Source organism: Lactuca sativa, chromosome 7 (assembly GCF_002870075.4).
Source record: "Lactuca sativa cultivar Salinas chromosome 7, Lsat_Salinas_v11, whole genome shotgun sequence".
Taxonomy (NCBI): Eukaryota; Viridiplantae; Streptophyta; class Magnoliopsida; order Asterales; family Asteraceae; genus Lactuca; species Lactuca sativa.
In genome coordinates, this window is record NC_056629.2 from 2,271,850 (window position 1) to 2,292,427 (window position 20,578).

The 20,578-nt window shown below is 33.8% G+C and overlaps 3 protein-coding genes and 1 non-coding gene across 4 annotated transcripts; 1 reads left to right on the forward strand and 3 right to left on the reverse strand.

Annotated features, from left to right (window-relative positions):
* Window positions 1-1,018: 1,018 nt before the first annotated feature.
* LOC111894589 (exportin-2) lies at window positions 1,019-5,323 on the reverse strand. Its single transcript, XM_023890666.3, has 3 exons — window positions 5,175-5,323; window positions 2,122-5,077; window positions 1,019-1,244 (listed from the first exon to the last, which is right to left on the reverse strand). Exon 2 carries the CDS (start codon window positions 5,047-5,049, stop codon window positions 2,137-2,139), a length of 2,913 nt encoding a protein of 970 aa, XP_023746434.1. The 5' UTR covers window positions 5,050-5,077; window positions 5,175-5,323; the 3' UTR covers window positions 1,019-1,244; window positions 2,122-2,136.
* A 6,536-nt stretch (window positions 5,324-11,859) lies between these two features.
* On the reverse strand, window positions 11,860-13,795 carry LOC111894570 (RNA polymerase II transcriptional coactivator KELP). The gene is made up of 4 exons (XM_023890639.2): window positions 13,487-13,795; window positions 12,713-12,818; window positions 12,281-12,371; window positions 11,860-12,115 (listed from the first exon to the last, which is right to left on the reverse strand). The coding sequence occupies exons 1-4, from the start codon at window positions 13,793-13,795 to the stop codon at window positions 11,860-11,862; spliced, it is 762 nt and encodes a 253-aa protein (XP_023746407.2).
* A 577-nt stretch (window positions 13,796-14,372) lies between these two features.
* TRNAQ-CUG (transfer RNA glutamine (anticodon CUG)) lies at window positions 14,373-14,444 on the reverse strand. The gene has a single exon. It is a non-coding gene; the product is annotated as a tRNA-Gln (tRNA).
* A 2,114-nt stretch (window positions 14,445-16,558) lies between these two features.
* LOC111894621 (cytochrome P450 703A2) lies at window positions 16,559-18,267 on the forward strand. Its single transcript, XM_023890711.2, has 2 exons — window positions 16,559-17,479; window positions 17,629-18,267. Exons 1-2 carry the CDS (start codon window positions 16,559-16,561, stop codon window positions 18,265-18,267), a joined length of 1,560 nt encoding a protein of 519 aa, XP_023746479.1.
* The last annotated feature ends 2,311 nt before the right edge of the window (window positions 18,268-20,578 follow it).

The following is a 20,578-nucleotide window of genomic DNA, read 5'->3' on the forward strand; positions in this document are numbered from 1 at the left end:
AAATATTATGAAGAATGGGAAGTAAGAAGTTTTTTATCATCCTGGCATCAAGCTATTGTAATCTAAATCAAAATTTTTGGATTATCTGACTTTTGAATTCAAGTACCCAGGCTACAAGGACAAATTGCAAATTTTGGAAATTGATATAATCACAATCCATGTACTATCAAGTATTATTGTTATTCTGAAATCCTAATCTCTAACACGAATAAAGATACATTTTCAAATCTAATTTTTGTCCGTCTCCTTCATACATAATTTTTTAGAACGAAATTTTATTTTATTATATACTTTTGCGGTTCACTTTGCAAAATGCAGGGTGACAAAATCCTAGTTTAATTTACTTTTTTATTAATCGTTTTATAAACTAAAGTCTCCGACTAGTTCTTGTGCAATATTCATAAAACTAAAAGAAACGTGATCATTAAGAATGATAGGTTGGCTTTGACAAAATGGTAGTTTTGCAAGGAAGGAGTTTGAAAGGATTGAGATGTATGAAATTTAAAAGTTGGTTAACTCTTTAATAGAATATCCTACGATATTTAAGAGTAATCTAATCTTTAAATAATGTGTATTTGAAGACACAAAAAAAATAATAATAAAAATATAAAAAAATATCATAAATAACTATTTTGTCCGAAATAGACATTCCACACTGAAAAACATTTTGTCTGAAAATAAAATAGATTCCAAACCAATATTCCGGAATTTAGCCTGATATTTCGAAGTTCAAAAAAAAAAACTACAAATTTTCAAAAACAAATCCAAAACCCAATGAACAATTTTGGAATTTCAAGAAAAAAAAAATCGTTTTTAATTCTGGAAATCCTATGAACAATTCTGAAACTCCGAATTTGAAGATTTAAACCATTTCAAAAACTGATTTATAATGATTAGTTTATTCAATTTCCGTATATTTAATGCATACTTAATTAGCAGACAACAGGTATGATGGGTTTGGAGTAGTGATTGGGTTTGTATATAAAAATTGAGAGAAAATGAAAAATATGATAGGATGTTGAGGAACAAGAAACGTATCCACTCATATAATACCTGAATCAATGACTTTGGTTACACACAACACATGACATAAAAGAAAAGAAAGAAAACACCCTTATACTCCTGGTCTTGCCAAAATGTGGATTTCACCATATATTATATTATATTATATGTCACCTGCTGCTGCTATTTAACAAAACTGTATGAAATCCCACCTTCCATCCACATAATCCAATCCAACCATCCTGCCATGCAAAATGTCATAGAAAGTAACCATTAACATTCATGTATGTCGCAACTCACAACCAAGCAAATACATATTTCATGTCATGTCATGTCATGTGTTTAGTATATGAATATCCATCCATCAGAGAGAGAGAGAGAGAGAGAGAGAGAGAGAGAGGGAGAGACCAAATCCTAATGTTTTACCAAACAAACAAACTCAAAAGGTCACACCACTTTTCAAGCAAAGCATTACTTACAAAAAAATGCTTAATCCAATCAATTCTTCAGACTTTTAACTACATTGCCTTTGCCCTTTGTGATTGGATGTGATAAATCACAATTCACAAATCAAACCTCCCCTTCCGTTATATTATTATTTTGATTAATAAGTAAGTTGGATCTCAACTTTAATCTGGTCTATTTAAATAATAACCTTGTTATTGTGATTAATAAATTATTAATCACAACACAAACCTCAAGCAGTCAAGCCTCTATTTAATTAAATAATAACCTTGTTATTGTGATTCATAAAATGGTCCCTTAAACATTTTTGGCTCCCATTTTCATCACTTCACAACAGCCAATATCAATCCCAAGATTATTATAGTTTCAAAAATAATACAAAAAACTTACCATGTTCATGTTATCACTCTGCAGCTAAATTAACATATTTATTTTCCAAATTGGTCAAATTAACAGATAGAGAGATACTGTCTTGACTCTTGATGATACTATACTAGTATAGTAAAAGGCTAAAAGCTATATTAATCTATTTCTAACTTGGGGAGGTTGGGGTTAGTCACAAAAGAGATAAGAGGAAAGCTACAAATATCATATCATCAACAAATGACTGGCAAAAAGGTTGAAAAAATAAAACATAAAGAAGAAGAGGATTACCTGTGTTTTTACTTTTTATAGTATAGCAAGATTGTAGGAATTGCATAGCTGAGCAAGTGCAGCTTGATTAGCAGGAGAAAGATATTTGGTAATAAGTGGGGGGAACCTCCCACGGAATTGAGAAGAGAGATTTGAGAGTAAAGCAACCGAAAAGTGTTTTGGATCAGTGATCTCCTTGAGAGGATCCTCTTCTTTTTTACCAGCATTGTGGAGACGAACAAAAGTGGCTTGATAACCAGCGGTTGCCTCCCCAAAATCAGGAACTTCCGGTTCATCCTCAACTCTTTCCTCCTCTGGCAGGGACAGAAGAGTCACAATACCATCCAGCAACCTCCCCCAGAGCTCCTCCGCTGCAGGATCCAACAGGGATGCTGATTCACACAGTAGTTTGCTGGATGCTACTGCACTCAGCTTAACCTCCGTGTACCCGGTGATGGTCTTCAGACTAGGTATCCAAAACTGTCCCAAGATTACATGAAACAGATTCGCCTGAACAGAATTTATGGAGTCCACAAGAGTTTGTATCCCATGCTTCACCAGGAACAGAGACATAAAGATAATCAGACACCTAACAAGTCTTGGGGTTTTGCTGTTCTGGAGGCGGGTAAACAAGGAAGCCCAGATGTGGTTCATGTATTCTGCCATCACATCATACCCAAGATTCTCAATCACCGGGTTAAGAATATGAAATCCTTGCTCTTCGGTGCCGGGTGAGGACACGAGCCTGTTGAATATCCCAAGAACATTTCTCAATCTCCCTTCCCTGTTAAGCTCATTGGGTGCCTGCTGGAGAAACGACTGAAGCAGACGAACGAGAGCCGGGACATTTCCAGACTTCTTCCACAGATCGGGTGTTAACAGGATGTCAAATATCTGCATGTAGTGTGCAGGGACAGGAGGCCTGCTTAAATCCACAAGCTGTGCCAACAGCTGGAAGGCGTAAGGGAAGAACTCTGTCACATCTTTAGCAAGGATCATCTGGAGGCTCGGTAAAAGGCAGCTTTCAAAGGCTGGAACAAGAGAAGGTGTCTTTTCACATGCTCTTCGCACAAGTGTAGCAACCGCCTCAAACAGACAATGGTTGAACACCGGGTTTTTCGGGTTCTCACAGACCCTGTTTAGAATTGAGGTTAGCCCGGTAATGGAGGGTGAAGCCACCTCAGGGGATATATCAGCAACCTGAAGAACTCGCATGATACACCTCATAATATACTGATTCTCCTCTGATTCCGGCTTCTCCAACGCACCAAAAAGATTTGTCATCAAAACCGGAAGAATGGGACCGATGTCCATTGAACTGTATCTTGCCTGTGAATGCACCCCATTGTTGTCTTTCACAAGCAAAAGCTTCTCGATACAGGTGGCAGCATACGAGTGGACCACGTTTACATCCGAACCAAGAAACCTGACCACATCACCAACAAGAGCCATGGCAATGGGTTTAGGGATCAAGACACGGAACATCGTGAAAAACTTCAATGCACCTGCCTTCAACATTGGGAAACCATTCACATCTTGTCCCTGTAGCTCTGGGACAATAACGGATCTGAAGAAACTTTCAACATCAACAAGATCGGTTGAGATTGAAGCACCACCTGCCTTTTTTGTGGCAAGAGAGACAACCAGGTAAATCGCACAATCTTTATACTTCCAGTTAGCAGCTGGGTTTTCAGCAAACATTGCCAAACAATTGTGTATCTGTGTTGAGACCCTCTCTGTGATCTTCTGTTTGTAATTTCCAGCAATACCCTTGAGAAGCTCACACGCAATTCTCCTTCTTGTATCAAGGTCACTCCCTTCCATGTCTCTCCTAATAAACTCCACATAATTCATCTCAAACAGCTCTTCATCTTCATCCCTTAACATCACATTTGGAATAACAATGCTCTGAGTAATCTGCTGCAATATCTCATCGCCAGCAAACAATTCATGGTGTACACTTGTGCTCACAATCGTCAAAAACTTGATGGCAGTCACAGTCAGCCGTTCACGGCTGGGTGATGCTGATGCAACTACAAGGAGACTCCAAACAGCTTCTACAAACTCTTTTAAGTACTTTTGGAACAGTTCCTCCTCTTTCTCCATGTAATGACTTATATTTTCACACACAGCTGCTCTTAGCTCATCAACAAGTGAAACACCATCTGCACCACTATCCTCTATGGCTGGATACCTCACAGTCAGATAATTCTTAAACTCTTTCATCCATTTATCTGCATTATCCTCAAAATACTCTGGCAAATCCAAAAAGTTGAGCGAATAAAAAATCCTAAAACAGATCCTCTGTGCTTCAATCAACTGACGGAGTGTTGCAGCAGACCCAGCAGCCTCGTTTATCTTACCAGAAATACTCACAACAGTACTCGACAATGGTGCAGCAAAGTTATCCAAGCAGTATTTCAAATCAAGCAGTAGGGGATCACTCTTAAACTGATACCGAAATTTTTTAAACAAAGAATTTACAGTAGCAAGAATACCATTAACTGAAGCAAAATCATTCGCGTTGATAGCCGTTTCAAGACTTGCCTTAAGCTCGGGAAGCAAAGCCGGCCACAACCTAGGGAAATCATGGTTCCCAATCACAGCTAAGGCTTCGCTAAGCTGGGCCTGGATTCTCGGGGTAGCTGAGAGCATGAGAGGCACTATTAGAGTCTTAATCTGCTCTTTTTCACTATCGGGAATAGGAGTAGCAGATGAGGGCATCCACCGGGTTTTAAGATGGTTCTTGAAGTTAACAGCGGCGCATTGGCGGATCTGCTCGTCAACGGAAGGTTCAGCAACGAGACGGAGAACGGCAAGGCCGTAGTTAGGATTATCGGCGGCGTCGGACAAGTTTTTCTCAGCGCGGCGGCGGGGTTCTGGTTGAGGGGAGAGTGTACCGAGGAAAGATTGGGACAGAAACTGTAGGGTTTGTGGATTCCACTCCATCTCTAGGGTTTTTACAAGATTTAAGAGCCTGGAAATCAGAAGTATATGAATGAAAATCTACTAAGATTTCAAGAGTGATAGGTAATAGGGATCGAAAACTAGAAAGCAGTGAAGAAAAAACGCACCTGCGTAGGAAGAAATGATCGATTTGAAGCGCTGCAGACTGTGAATGTGAAGGAGAAGAATGAGGAATGAGGTGGGACTGGAGCGTGTGTCCAAGAATTTGAAATGAGGAAAGTAAAGGAAGGAGGGACCGAGGGATGAAGGAATATGGGCTTCGTCAAGCCCATTACTATCGATTGAACATTTGAATTAATCGAGTATTTGTTAAAACTTAAAACGCAAGTTACACCAACGGACCACAAATTTTTATTTTTATTTTTTTTTAAACCGATTCGGTTTGAGTCAACGAAGTCAAAATCGATTTAGGTTGAAACCGGATCGAACTAAAACCGGTTAAAACTGAAAATTACTTGTTTTAGTCAACGAAATCAAAATTGATTTGGGTTGAAACCGATTAAAACTGAAAATTACCCGAATCTATACAAACTGGTTTTGTTTGAAACCGGTTTCAAACTGAAAATTACCCAACCCAGTTTCACCCAAATCGGTTTAGTTTCGGTTTTAAAACCGATTTTGGATCATGAACCGGTTTTTTTGTGCACCTCTAAGCTACACAACCAAAATTGAGATATATTTATTTTTGATTTATTCACTTATAAACCAGCAATCGAGTTAAACTAGAGCTAACTACTAAAACAATTAAAAATGAAATTGTATATATTGACGAGATTTTGTTTAAGAACAAGACAATTATCGAACGAGTAGACTATTGCATCATGTTCTCATGTTTAAAACAAGATTCTTTTTTTAAATAAGACAATGGTCGAGCGAGTAGACTATAACACCTAGAGTTCGATATTTAGGGGAAGGAAACAAAATCCCTTCTTTTTCTTTTTCTTCCATTTCCTTTCCTTCCCCCTCTCAATCATCCCATGTTTAAGGATATGTTTCAAGGGAAAAAGACTCATCCTAAAGGATACTTGAAACAAGTTTTAAAATAAGTTATAGGAATGACAATTACACAATTCTATTGATACAAAAAGTCTGAGCCAAAATAACTCATGTCCATCCTAAAGGATACTTGAAACACATTCGCACATGTCTTTATTTAAAAACATCATTACTGAATGGTATGTCTTAGATGAGTAACCACTGTAGACGTATAATGATGTTAAGAATGTTGGAACGAATCGTTTAAGTTGTGGGGTTTTGCCTAGAAAATAACATATACACACTTTAAATTTGGTCTCAAGTATTAGATTCGAAAGACATCACACCATATGTAGATATGGAAAGCTCCCACATTGTTTTATATTAGGATTTGCGGGATGTAATGTATGTGTAAGATGCAAACAGACAGAATTCACAAATGTTGATTTATTACATACGTAAAGAAACAAAGCTATACTACTTTTATGATTCGGTAGACAATAAAGTGGTTGTTATCAAGGGATGCGGCTTCTTGTAGAAATCGTTTCTTGCAAAGAAACACTATAAGAGCAAAGTGATAGTTATAAAAGTTCTAGAGACACAAAATGTATAATTTTCTAGTGAACTAACGTCACACAATTTCTTGTTAATGTTCCTTCGAGAACATGTGAACATATCAAAGATCACCCTACTGATACAGTAGGAGTGTTATATGTTGGCACGACGAGACAAAAACAAAACGACATGTCAGACGAAATTGGAATTGGAATTTGTATATGTCTTATGTTTGTCTCTAGTGTAAAAAAAACTTGATGGTATGTCGTGTCATCCATGTTCGTGTTTGTGGTCAAAATTCAACAGAAAACGGACACGATATTAACATGTGTTTGTTGTTTTCTATGTGTTTGTAACACCTTGTTCCTATTCATTTCATAATTTGGGGTCGTGACCCGAAGATCAAGTATCGTAAGGCTTAGAGCTTTGGGAAAGATAGGTTTAGACCCATGTGGTTGTGAATAATGTAGGTTGTGGGTACCGAGTGTTCGGTGTGTGCTTTGGAGCCCAATGTTATGACAGTAAAGTGATGGTGCAGGCCTTTCATGAATGTTGGCATTAATTTCAGAAGGTTTTAAGGCAAAGGAGATTAGTTAGGGTTGTAAAGCTCTTCATTACCTTTCCATGGATATAAAGATTATTAAAAACAAAGTTGGGACGCAAAAGTTATGGTCATCGAAAGATAGATCGGTAAGGAGCATGCCGTGTACGTTGGGCATACATGGATGGAGTAATCGTGAAGGCTCTTTCGCGTACGTTGGGCATACCAGATGTACGATAGGCGTACGCGACTCAATCTCAAACCCTAATTTAGGGTCTTGGACCTTATTTAAAGGCCTTAACTCATTTTCAACCCTCTTATCTTCAGCCTCCATACCCTCTAACCCTAAATATGAAGCCCTAGCTTGTTCTTGAGTGTTCTTAGCATTTCTGAAGTTGCTAGTGCATAAAAATGTCATCTTGATGGGTTTTAAGGAGCCATGCTAAAGTTGGTGTTCATATTTTGGACTTAGAGGGATAAAAACGGGTTTTGGGTCCCATTAAGTCATGTAAGGGATAAAGTTGCCAACTTTATTGATTAAGAACTTATTTAGAGGCTAGATCCGTGTTTGGACGTTTTGGTCTTAAGCATTAAGTGCTTGATGTGAAGTTTTGGTCACCTGGTGAGTACATTGGGCGTACATATGTGTACGCTCAGCGTATGCATGAAGTCCCCGATTTCAAGCTAATGCGAGTTGTACTTTATGCTTTAGTGGGCCGTATGTGGGGCGTACAAGTTTTGTACGCAAGGCATACACTACAACGGGTTTTTCCTTGATTTTGGGCTACCCTTTGGACTTTAGGGTTTTGGGCTCTTGTTGGGCCACAAGTATTGCTGAGATGGGCCATCGTTAGGCTTTCGGACTTTGTGGAATTGGGCCCATATTGGGCCTTGAGTGTCTTTTGGATTTGGGACACTATTAAGCTTTAAGTGCCATTAAGTTTGGGCCTCAGTTAATAAAATAGTCTTTTACCCTAGGAGTCAAGATTGGTGAATTAAGTCCCAATTATGGTTTGTGACCCAATTATTGATTATGATTGTATTTGATTGGTTAGCGCAGGGATTCTCCGATCTAGTAGCCCAAGCATCTGTTGGATTATCAGCAGACTAAGATGAGTTTGCTTACTATACTGTAGGACATTAGGGATTGTATGTGCTTGTAGTCTTTGTGACTCCTGTTGTATGTGTTGTATGCTTATGTGTCTGTTGATATATTTATGTAGGGTGAAATAGACCCAGTACAACCTTGTGCTGACATATGAGTTGAAATAGACTCGAGGTGAAATAGACTCGGTACAGCCTTATGCTGACATCTGATTTGAAATAGACTCGGGGGTGAAATAGATTCGGTATAGCCTTGAGCTGACATATATGTATGGTATGTGGTATTCTGGGGAACTCACTAAGCTTTGTGCTTATGATTTATGTTTAAAAATGTTTTCAGGTACTTCTGGTTCGAGAAGGAAGGGTCCGGCTTGATCGCAGCACATTCACCCATGCTTTCGCAACTTTATGATTTTGGGATTGTACTCTAATAAATATTTTTAATATGATATACTTTTGAATGATAGAAAATAATAAACGTGTTTATGTTTAAATAAAAAGATAAAAATTTTACCTTGTAAATTTTGGGACGTTACAGTGTTTGTTGTGTTTTGTAAAGTATGAGTTAAATAAATTAATTGTTATTTTATGTTATTTTTTTCATGTTTGTCATGTTCTATATGATTAAGCATGAACTAAATAAACTAATGGTTATTTATGAAATCTTTTATCTGAGTTTTTCGTGTTTATCGTAGTTTAATTGGATCATTTCCGTGTTAATAAAAAAATGAAGCACCGTATCATGTCATGTTCATGTTATATAAATAAGAATTTGTATTGTCTCGTGTCATCTAAAAACACAATATAATTGTCCAATTTGACGACCCTACCGAACTTGAAAGTCCATGTTAAAACCTATATGAAAATAAGAAAAAGTTAATTTATGAAAAATAGTAACTAAGCATACAAGTGACAAACCAATACCTTTGTTGTTTTTCAAGTGTTAATGTGTCTTTGAATAACCAGGAATATATCATCTACCCATTTCGCATCATTCTCTCTTATTTTATCCATTATTTTAATTTATATCAATCTAATATCTTCAAGTAGCATAATGATAGGCTTCCTCTTAGCATTTATCAATATTGAGATAAAACATGCTTTAATCACATTACATTCATAAAATGAACGTGACCAAGTTTGTAGGTTTTTATCTTCTAGAACGCATAAAGATAACCTCTTTGATTCCACCCTTCATTTCTTCAAAATTTTGCTCATATTAATGAGTTAGCTAGACTCAAGTAAACTTTAGTTATGATTATGATTAACAATGTGACATACTCACATACACAAAATTTTAAAATGTGTGAAAATAAAATAACACAAGAATTTACATGTTTCATATTATCAGGATAATCATGTTATATCTACGACTTCCGAAGAGATAAATTTTGTTCCTCAAATTGCATACAATTCAAGCCCAAAAATATTATTCTTGGACCGTCGTGCTCTCGAACTTCCGATGTCGTAGTGGGCCTTATCATCCAACCAATAATCTTCAGGGTTTGACAACTTATTTACTAAGTTTGCATAAATGCGTCTATATTATTATATATCGTTATCTCTTGCATCTAACCCATCATTTTATTCATCAAGTTTATATTATTATTTTATAGGCAAATGCAAGAAATAGCAATGTATTCTTAATTTTTTTAATTTAATATACTTCTTTCATTTATAACTATTATTACAATATAATACTTTCAAGTTATTGTTGAGTAGAGCACCATACTTTGAAATAAATCCCAATTATAGCAATTACATAAGAAACTACCTTTATATTGATAGAGTAAATGGATCATGGGGTAAGTGTTAGGTTTGCCTTGTGGTCTTGTGCTCATTCTATGAACACCATCAATATCAAATGTGAGCATTGTGTTCCATATTACTTTAGAAAAATCCAAATCATGTTTATACGATCATTCTTTGAAGCCTTTATATATGGAATCAAAATGTGGCTCACCTTGCATTGTCAAGGAGATGACATATTACGCAAGAAAAGACTTGTTGAGTTGGATAAGAAATGAGATGTAGTGAAAGAATTACCGGCTTCAACAAGGAAGAAGAATGATATACATACATACACACATGAATGTAAAGAAGCATGTATTATAGTATATCACATGATGTCAAAAGGATAATAAGTCATCATCGAGAAATGCCAGAAAAGAACACCCACTAGATCCAAGATCAACTTGGATGATGAGAACGAGAAAGCAGTGAAAAGGTTCACAAAAAGGAAAAGGGTGCCTACCATGTCATGAGAGTATGCAACTACAAACTACAAACTGCAAACTGCAAAGGAAGGGTTTACTTGGTTTAGGCTTTTTTTGTCATATCATATAACCCTGGCTAAAACAAATACGATATATATATATATATATATATATATATATATATATATATATATATATATATATATATATAATGATCATTTATTACTTAATGCATGTTGTTTGGGTTCTTTTTTTGAAATCTCGCACCCTGCTCACCCTTATTACACGATCAACACCAAACATGCATTAGGAAGAATTTCTCAAAAGCACGTATGACTGTGTAAACATAACTTAAACAAAATAATAATCTACAACTACATATATATATATATATATATATATATATATATATATATATATATATATATACTGAATGTGAAATTTGGAATGGTAACACACCTACCTACATATTCACACACACACTTGCATACTAATTTCAATAATTAAATTATGACACACACTTGTATGATAACTTCTACACCGATTTTAAAAAGAAATTTTATAAATGAAGCTCGTCAACAAGAAGTTAAAACTTGGAAGCAGCTAGCTCTTAACAAGAACTGTTGGTTCAGCCCCTACAAGTTATGACTAAACAAAGAAGAAAAAAAACAAGTATGATCTTTTCCCAGTGTACACGAGAAGAAAAAGGAAAGAATACAGAGGAAGCTTTTCAATAGGCTGATACACTGTATTATATTCATCACATAAAGGCTATATATAGCCTTGCATACATGATCACGTAGGAAGGAAAATAATGGTTAAAATGAATAATAGACAGAGTATGAGATTCATGTTGAGTTATGGTTTTGGGTTAAAAGGACAATCCCGACGTAGGTGTCCTTCTTTATGACATCCAAAGCACAACCCTCTCCCCCTCCTCATGTGCATGTCTTTCCCTTTTGACCACCTCTGTTGTTGTTGACTGCTTCTGGAATCTTCCTCATCCTTCAACCAGTATATCAACTTATCAAGAGGTTGATACTCTTGATGTATCATCAGTTTTGCCCTGAAATTCTTCCAAGAAGGAGGAAGCTTTGAAATGATGGCATTTACATGAAAACTCTCATCTATGTGTATCCCGGAGGCTGTAACACTGCCTGTAATCCTGTGAAGTTGTTCGACTTGTTCCACAACAGAAACCCCATCAATCATCTGAAACTGAGTGTAATTGTTGACATGACATCTTTTGGTTCCAAAATCATCATCATACAGTGACTTAAGCTCCTTCCATAATTCTCTCGCATTACTTGTTGTTTTAATTATTGAGTATTGGTCAAAGAGTTGGACAAACAGGGAGTTCAAGATGCTATGGCGACAGATGTAATCATCATTCATCCACATCTATGCATGTGATTTCGCCAAACAGATCTCTTCCAAAGATGCTGCTGGTGAAACAGAGATTTCTGGGCATGATTCAGTAACAACATAATACACTTTGAACTGCTTTAGAAACAATTCTATTTGGCGTTTCCAGCAGTAGTAATTTCTTCCTGTGAAACGTGTAGTTGCAATCGGGATGAGTGGGCGAGGCACAATACTTTGCAACCTACTTGATCTTGATGGATTTGAAGTTTGCTTCATTCCATTGCCTTCTAATCTGAATTAAATCCAGATTTTTCTAAGAATGTAATGAGACTGATGTGGTTTTAAACATTTACTACTTAATATTATATCTTTAAATTAAATCCTCAGTGAACAATAAATTCTACCATATATTTTATATATATTTCATGCAGAACAAGTAAGGTTTCGTTTTTTTTACCTCATCATTGATTCCATTTTTGTGATGGCTTCTTGTATATCATCAAAACTAGGACGAATTGTTGACCATTCTTTTGGGTTCAAGGTGATTCCTGATTATAACACAAAAATAAACAGATTAAAGACTAACCATAATCAACTGTTTTTATGATATATTACAAAAAAAACTGTTAATCCTTCAAGGGAACATAACATGAGTAACATGGGAAGTTATAAATTCTATTAAAAAAAAGTGTCGATTATGGTTTTTAGAGGAAATATGCAACCAAGCTTCATTCTAGGACCAAAACTTGTCACATATAACAATAAAACAAACATGGATTGAAACTATGAGAAGATTCACAGAGGGGAGATTTTAATATCAAATGCATTCATCATTTGTTGCCCATGATTAAAAATATGAAAATTGAAGAGCTACAAGTGGTCACCTCACCTCCACCAGAAGGAAACACCTTTCCCTCTTTTTGATAGTACTCCCTTATTGACAACAACTTTGTCCTTTTAAACCTTTTAACTGACACTCTCATCATACCTGGTAGCTATACAACATGGGAAAACGAAAACAAACAAGTCAGCTCAACAACCAAATATCTTTTCATAAAGATTATTATTCAACGGGCCAATACTAAATTCTTAATTACCAAACTTCTTAGTTTTACATGAAATACCAAACACATCATGTAATTGTAAACCGATGTGATATAACACTAGACTTGTACCTATGAATCATTTTACAACTGAAAATAACTTTTCACAAAAACACCAAACTTCTACCAAATTCAAATAACTCCCCCCCCCCCCCCAAAAGAAGCTACATTTGAATTTTAAAATATGATGTCTATTGAGGTACTCCTAAACATAATCAAAGAATAGATGCAAATTAACGACAATATTATGCATGCCATACATACATGTGGTAAAATTAGATGATGTTAGCATTTTTCTCTGTATAGATCACAAGTCGATCGCTTTGATGAAAATTGATGCTTTTGAAATATTCAAATGTACTTTTTTGGATAGCTGAGTGAGTATGACTTAAACCCTAGACTAAATAGGACTTATCAATTAAAGCTCACTAGATTAAGCAGTTTCAGTTACAATATAAATCATATATGAAAATAAGCTTAATTGACGTCTCCCTAATATATTCTAATAGTTTCATCGTTGATTAAAACTTGATTCAAAAGTTAGGTTTTCGAGAACTCACCTTACATATAACACGTCCACCACCATCATCAGAAGCATCTTTTTGATTGTCAACAGGTGGTTTATCCACTTGTACTTCTTCCACGTGCTCTGTTCCTTCTTGAACTTCATCGATCGGCAAAGTAGACAGCAAAAACGACTCAACGACTCGTCTAACTATCCGCTTGCTAGTTATATTAGATAGGTCGATGCCAAGCAGTCTTTCGGCCTCTCTTCGAACAACAAGCTCGTTGGTGATTTCTAAATCGGCACCTTTAAGGATTCGAATCACTGTTTCTTCGAGTTTCCCCTGGTTACGTTCAAATTCCATTGGAGGGAGCAAATGATGAAGGGAGAAAAGAGATGGAAGGGGTTTATTACAATTACAATTACAAATTTACAATTAATTAATTAAAAGCAGAGTGTGAGTGTCCTTTACTTTTCGTATTTTGCTTTTTTAGCCCTTAATAGTTTTGGTGGGGTTCGTAATTTGCATTATAATCCTACATGTTATTAGCGGGTGTCAGTTTCTATAAGTTTATTTCACTTGTTTTTCCTTATAGCATCCTTTTCCACCGAAACCATGCCTATTTTTAGGTTGAGATTGATCTAAATTTTTTCTATTTTATATTTGCTAAATGAAGTTCTGAATTTTGATTTATATTCATGTTTTTGGTGCTATTAATAAAAAAACTGTACCTTAAATTTGTAATTGATAAAAAAAAAAAAAAAAAAAAAAAAAAAAAAAAAAAAAAAAGTCCTAAATTTGGGAAAAAGAAATAAGAACAAGGCATAAACCACGGTCCAAAAATAATTTGTTTACTTGTTAAAAGTAAATTCCAAACTTCAGGGACTACAAATGTATATAATACTAAAAGTGCTCATAAATAGGAGAAGAAGAAAAAAATAGGTTCTACCGAGACTTGAACTCGGGTTACTGGATTCAGAGTCCAATGTCCTAACCACTAGACCATAGAACCATTTTGTTAGCTTATTAGAATTATAATATTTATACTGAAGTTTAAACCAGGCGAAGCCGATAATATTTTTGTAAATAAATATTTCAAATCAATGAAAGTTGACCAAAAATTATTTTTGATGCATATAACTAAATAGCATTGCATTTAAGAAAATACTAAAATTGTTATATGTAATTTAAATCATATTTAATATATAAAATTATTATATGTAATTTTATAATCATATTTAATATATAAATTTATTAACTTTAGCTGATATAGTATACAAGCTCGGTCGCGGACACAAAACAAAATCTTAGAGGTTGCACATATGATTTTAAAGGTGGTATGTCGGAAAATTTCTTAAAACATTTACACTGTGCTGTAAGATTTGAATGGCTACACTAAAAATCTCTACCCACTACACGCTACCAATTAATTTTACCGAACACGCCTTATATATATATTATATATTACAAGGTGTTCATAGTAGCGAAATCAATTGGGCTCATGTAGGAATAAATTTAAATAACAATTTGATAGCCCACTAAATACAATAAATAGCCCATTGACTAATTATTAAATTTCATTTAATAATTTAAAATCCATTTTTAAATTACTTTTGTTTAATTTAGATGTTAAATTGAAAACTTAAAATTAGTTAATTATTCATGCATTTGTTATGTTGTTGGTGAAATTATGTTTAAATCTTTAATTGTATATTTTAAATTTTTAATTGTGTTAGTAGTGAGATTTGCTAATTTGAAGGGCATTAAAGATCTTTTGTTTATAGGTTATTAAAGTTGATTTTGATTTTGACCGTCGCAACCAAACTTGTTGAAAGATGTTTTTTTTTTTTGCAGTGAAACTCTTGATGACCAACTTGTGTAATAAAACTAGTGATGATTTTTCGATTGATGCTTTTATTTATAGTGTAGAAAAAAAAACACTTACGGATTTTTAAGATCGAACGAGTAATAATAGAACGTTTTCGGAAAATGGGAAAGAAGATGTCAACTTTAAAATGTAAGGCTTTTGTGCTAGATTGTTATAGCTAATGAAACTTTAAGTAAAAAAATTACTTTACTAATTTTTATCGGGAATTTTTTTGTGTCACTCCTTATAAAAGTTTCTGATTCTGCCACTGAAAAAAATATGTTGCATTTAGATTAATTTATATTGGTTGATCGTTAATTAGATACCCTTATAGATTTGAATAGTCACTTTTTCCATCATTATACCTCTATGTTATCTTACTAGGTGTGAGACTCATGTATTACATGAGTTTATTTAAAAAATATATACATGAAATTTTAATAATTTGAAAATGTTGAATTTATAAGAAAAATAAGAAAAAAAATAAATTATTAAAATTAATGAGGATAAAATACATTAAATACATTACATATATAAATCTTTTCTAATAAATATCTTACATATATATTACCTTACATATTAAATGTGGAATTTTAATTTAATAAAATAAAAATACAATAAAATGACAAGTGAAAAATAAAAAATTCTAAAATTCTAAAAAATGTCATGTGTCCAAATGAATGAAAAGATGACATGTGTCAAAAAGATTTTGATTTATTAAGGAAGATTTTATTTGACTTAATAGTTAATATGGTTGCTATAATTTGAGATACGTTTTCTCTATATGTATCCAACTGTCAATTTATTTATTTTGAAATATATCTATTATAATTATTATACTTATTTTGATTGGACTCATAAAACAATTGGAATCTTAATATTAATGTTATAATAAAAAAAATAGCCCCAAATATAGATCGTTACATTTTGGTATGAAATATAATTAAAAAAACATTCATAATGTGTTAGAGATGATCATTATTCTCTATAAAAATATATTTATAATTTATACACAAGTTTGACATGCTCCATACATGCGTATAACAATGTTTTACCATATTAGTTGAACAATAAATAGAGGTCTATGTAGGTAGATATTAACGATTCAAAGAATGTGGTTTAACCGATCCATACCTAATTGTAAACCTAAACATGTCAAGAAAATTTAGCATGCAAAAATTGTGTAAAAGTACACTTTAATATGTTTATATTTTCTTCAAATGGGACATTTTATCTTTCTCTTGTCAAATCAAGAAGTGATGGACTTGCAACAACTAACATTTATTATTGTCTTTGTGGTTCTCATATCAAGAATTATATCATTATGGGTTGTCAAATTTTCACTACAAACAGAAACACTAGGTAGACTTCCACCAGGGCCACCAAGGTGGCCCATTGTTGGTAATCTCCTCCAATTAGGGTCGTTGCCTCATAGAGATTTGGCTTCTTTTTGTGAGCGCTATGGACCATTGGTATACCTTCGTCTTGGAAAAATCGATGCCATTACCACCAATGACCCTAAGATTATCCGTGAGATACTTATCCAACAGGATGATGTTTTTGCATCGCGCCCACAGACCCTAGCTGCAATCCACCTTGCATACAATTGTGGTGATGTTGCACTAGCACCTTTTGGTCCTCGATGGAAATGGATGCGAAGGATTTGCATGGAGCAACTTCTTACAACAAAAAGACTTGAATCTTTTGCAAACCAAAGGGCAAGCGAAGCCCAACATTTAGTACAAGATGTATGGGCTTTGGCCCAAGATGAAGGCCCGATTAACCTTAGAGAAGTTTTAGGTGCTTTTTCTATGAACAATGTGACCCGAATGTTGCTAGGGAAGCAATACTTTGGGTCGGGCTCAGCTGGGCCAAAAGAGGCCTTGGAGTTTATGCACATAACTCATGAGTTGTTTTGGTTGTTAGGTTTGATCTATTTGGGTGATTATTTACCATTTTGGAGATGGGTAGACCCGTATGGTTGTGAGAAAAAAATGAGGGAGGTGGAGAAAAGGGTGGATGATTTTCATATGAACATAATTGAAGAACATAGAAAAAGAAAGAAGAACGAGGAACAAAAAGACAAAGGATATATGGATTTTGTTGATGTTTTACTCTCTTTGACCGGTGAAAATGGTAAAGAGCATATGGATGATACCGAAATCAAAGCTCTTCTTCAGGTGATATTTTTTTCTTCAAAACTCTAGTAGGTAGTATAAATGGTTTCAACATTATTAATACACATATTATAATCCTAACATGCTTAGGAACAGTATAAAGTGGGCCATGTGTGTATGAATAAGTAACGATCAATGTATTTAAATTTTAGGATATGATAGCTGCTGCAACAGATACTTCAGCAGTAACTAACGAATGGGCAATGGTTGAAGTAATCAAACATCCTCGTGTCCTTAAGAAGATCCAAGAAGAGCTTGACAATGTTGTTGGTCCTGATCGAATGGTCTCTGAGTCGGACTTATCAAATCTCAACTACTTAAGATGTGTGGTACGAGAAACCTTTCGGATGCACCCAGCTGGACCATTTCTAATTCCACATGAGTCAATACGTGCCACAGAGATCAACGGCTATCACATCCCTGCCAAGACACGTGTCTTCATTAACACACATGGTCTTGGGAGGAATACACTCATATGGGATGACGTCAATGTGTTTCGTCCAGAACGACATTTGACTGGTGATGGGAGTCGGGTGGAGATAAGTCATGGAGATGATTTCAAAATCCTACCATTTAGTGCGGGAAAAAGGAAATGTCCAGGTGCGCCTCTTGGTGTGACATTTGTTCTAATGGGATTGGCTCGACTTTTCCATTGCTTTGACTGGAGCCCGGCTGATGGATTGAGATGTGAGGATATTGACACGGAAGAAGTGTATGGTATGACAATGCCAAGAGCAAACCCCTTGATGGCTGTTGCAAAGCCTCGTTTAGCTACTCATATGTATCAATGATCAAAACAACCAATTTCAGTTGCATTACTCATACAATTAATAGTTTTCATTGCAACATTCATTAATTCAATAAAAGAAAATGCAGAATTTTGTTGTTTATACTCTTACCCTTATATGTTTGTTACACTTAACTGAACATTTTATAAATAAATTATCTAAAAAGTGTGGTATACATATTTCTACCCTTATAATTATAATCATGTTTAGTTAAACGTACAATTATCAGAAAACACGATATATATATATATATATATATATATATATATATATATATATATATATATATATATATATATATATATATATATATATTAATCATTTTTTAATATTACTTATTTCTTATATATATATATATATATATATATATATATATATATAAAAGAAATAAGTAATATAAATGTACAATTATCAGAAAACACGATATATATATATATATATATATATATATATATATATATATATATATATATATATATATATATTTCTACCCTTATATGTTTGTTACACTTAACTGAACATTTTATAAATAAATTATCTAAAAAGTGTGGTATACATATTTCTACCCTTATAATTATAATCATGTTTAGTTAAACGTACAATTATCAGAAAACACGATATATATATATATATATATATATATATATATATATATATATATATATATATATATATATATATATATATATAGATAGATATATATATATATATAAGAAATAAGTAATATTAAAAAATGATTAATGAAGTTGAAAAACAAATAGAATGATATTGCTATTGCTATTGATAGGTGTCAACAAGATTCTAACGTCCTGTTGAATTGTAAACATCTTATATATCGCAATACATTAGACATTGGAGACTGGACCTTCTTCCATGTGCAATTGAACAAACTTTTTTATACGAGATTCGAAGTTAGAGCCATACCCACATACCATTAAAGTGTTATGTCGAATCGAATGTTGCACTGTTAGAAAAATTGATTTAACCGCAAAAAATTAGCAATCACAATAACGAAGGCTACCAATCAAAGTCAAAATTTTGAATCATTATTTTTCGTCTCAACACCGTTAATCTCTGTAATAATAATGTATATTATAGATCTAACGTGTCAGATAGTTTATTCTACAAATAATGCAACATGCTTTGAATGATGAGGCTTTGTGATCTTTCGATCCGCTTTAATCAACATATGGTTTAAAGCAAAGCATTGTAGATTTGTAGGTGTTGGTTAAAATGTGATGCCTGAATGAGAAAGAATATAGAAATGTTGTTGACTTATCTCTTGTTTTATTAGGTTCATTAGATTAGATTTGCTACTGATTTACTTTTTCATGTATTTGTATGTATATACTAAAAGGGGCTTTTTTACTCTCATATACATTTCATCGTCAGGAATCAACCCTTGACCTTACTTTAATCAAGAAGGTCATTTAGTAGTAGCAGTTAGGTGTTAATCGGGTCAAATCAATCGGGTTTCGGATTAAAATGGTTTTTTAAAATTAAATTTCACCCGAAACCCGACCCTATTAAGCTACAGGTTCTACAGGTTCAGGTCAAACGGGTTTCGAGTTAATAGGACTGGGTCAATGGGGTTAGTTGGGTTAATCATTAAATATCCATATATAATGAACTTGAGTGTTAACGGTGTTCATGAGGGAAAAAGACGATACAAGTATATTCTACTATTTTTTCTATTGAATATACTGCAAAACCTTTTTAGTCTTGTAATAACCAGATTTCTTATAACATTTATACACAAAATACGCATAAACGTTTTACAAATATTATACATCAAAATATTAGATTTAGTTGGATATTTACAACAAAAGTAGATATAATTAGTTGATACTAAGGGGTCGTTTGATAGTTGCTAATTCGGTTAGAGCTGATCGGGTTAGAAGCTGACTAGGTTAGAAGTTCTGACTGAATTAACTTATGACTGAAACTTGTTTTTTGATTTTGCATCTGACAGACTGCACAAAATGACTATGTTACCCTCAAACAACATTATAAAAAATCCTTTATGATTTACCATTTAATTTATAACAATACTTTTTTTATAAAAACATTTAAAAAGATGAAAATTTACCATATTACCCCTAGATGGAAATAACTAATTCTATTGTCCTTTAATTTTCAAACTTAACTAACAGACCAGGACACTATATCTAGATTCCAAGACACATTGAAAAAAGAATATTTTAGTTTTCCAATATGATCTTAATGTGAAAATTCAAGACATCAATATTTCGGTGGGATTAGAACTTGAGAAACTCAAAACCCAAAACCTGCAACTAATTTCAATGGGATTGGA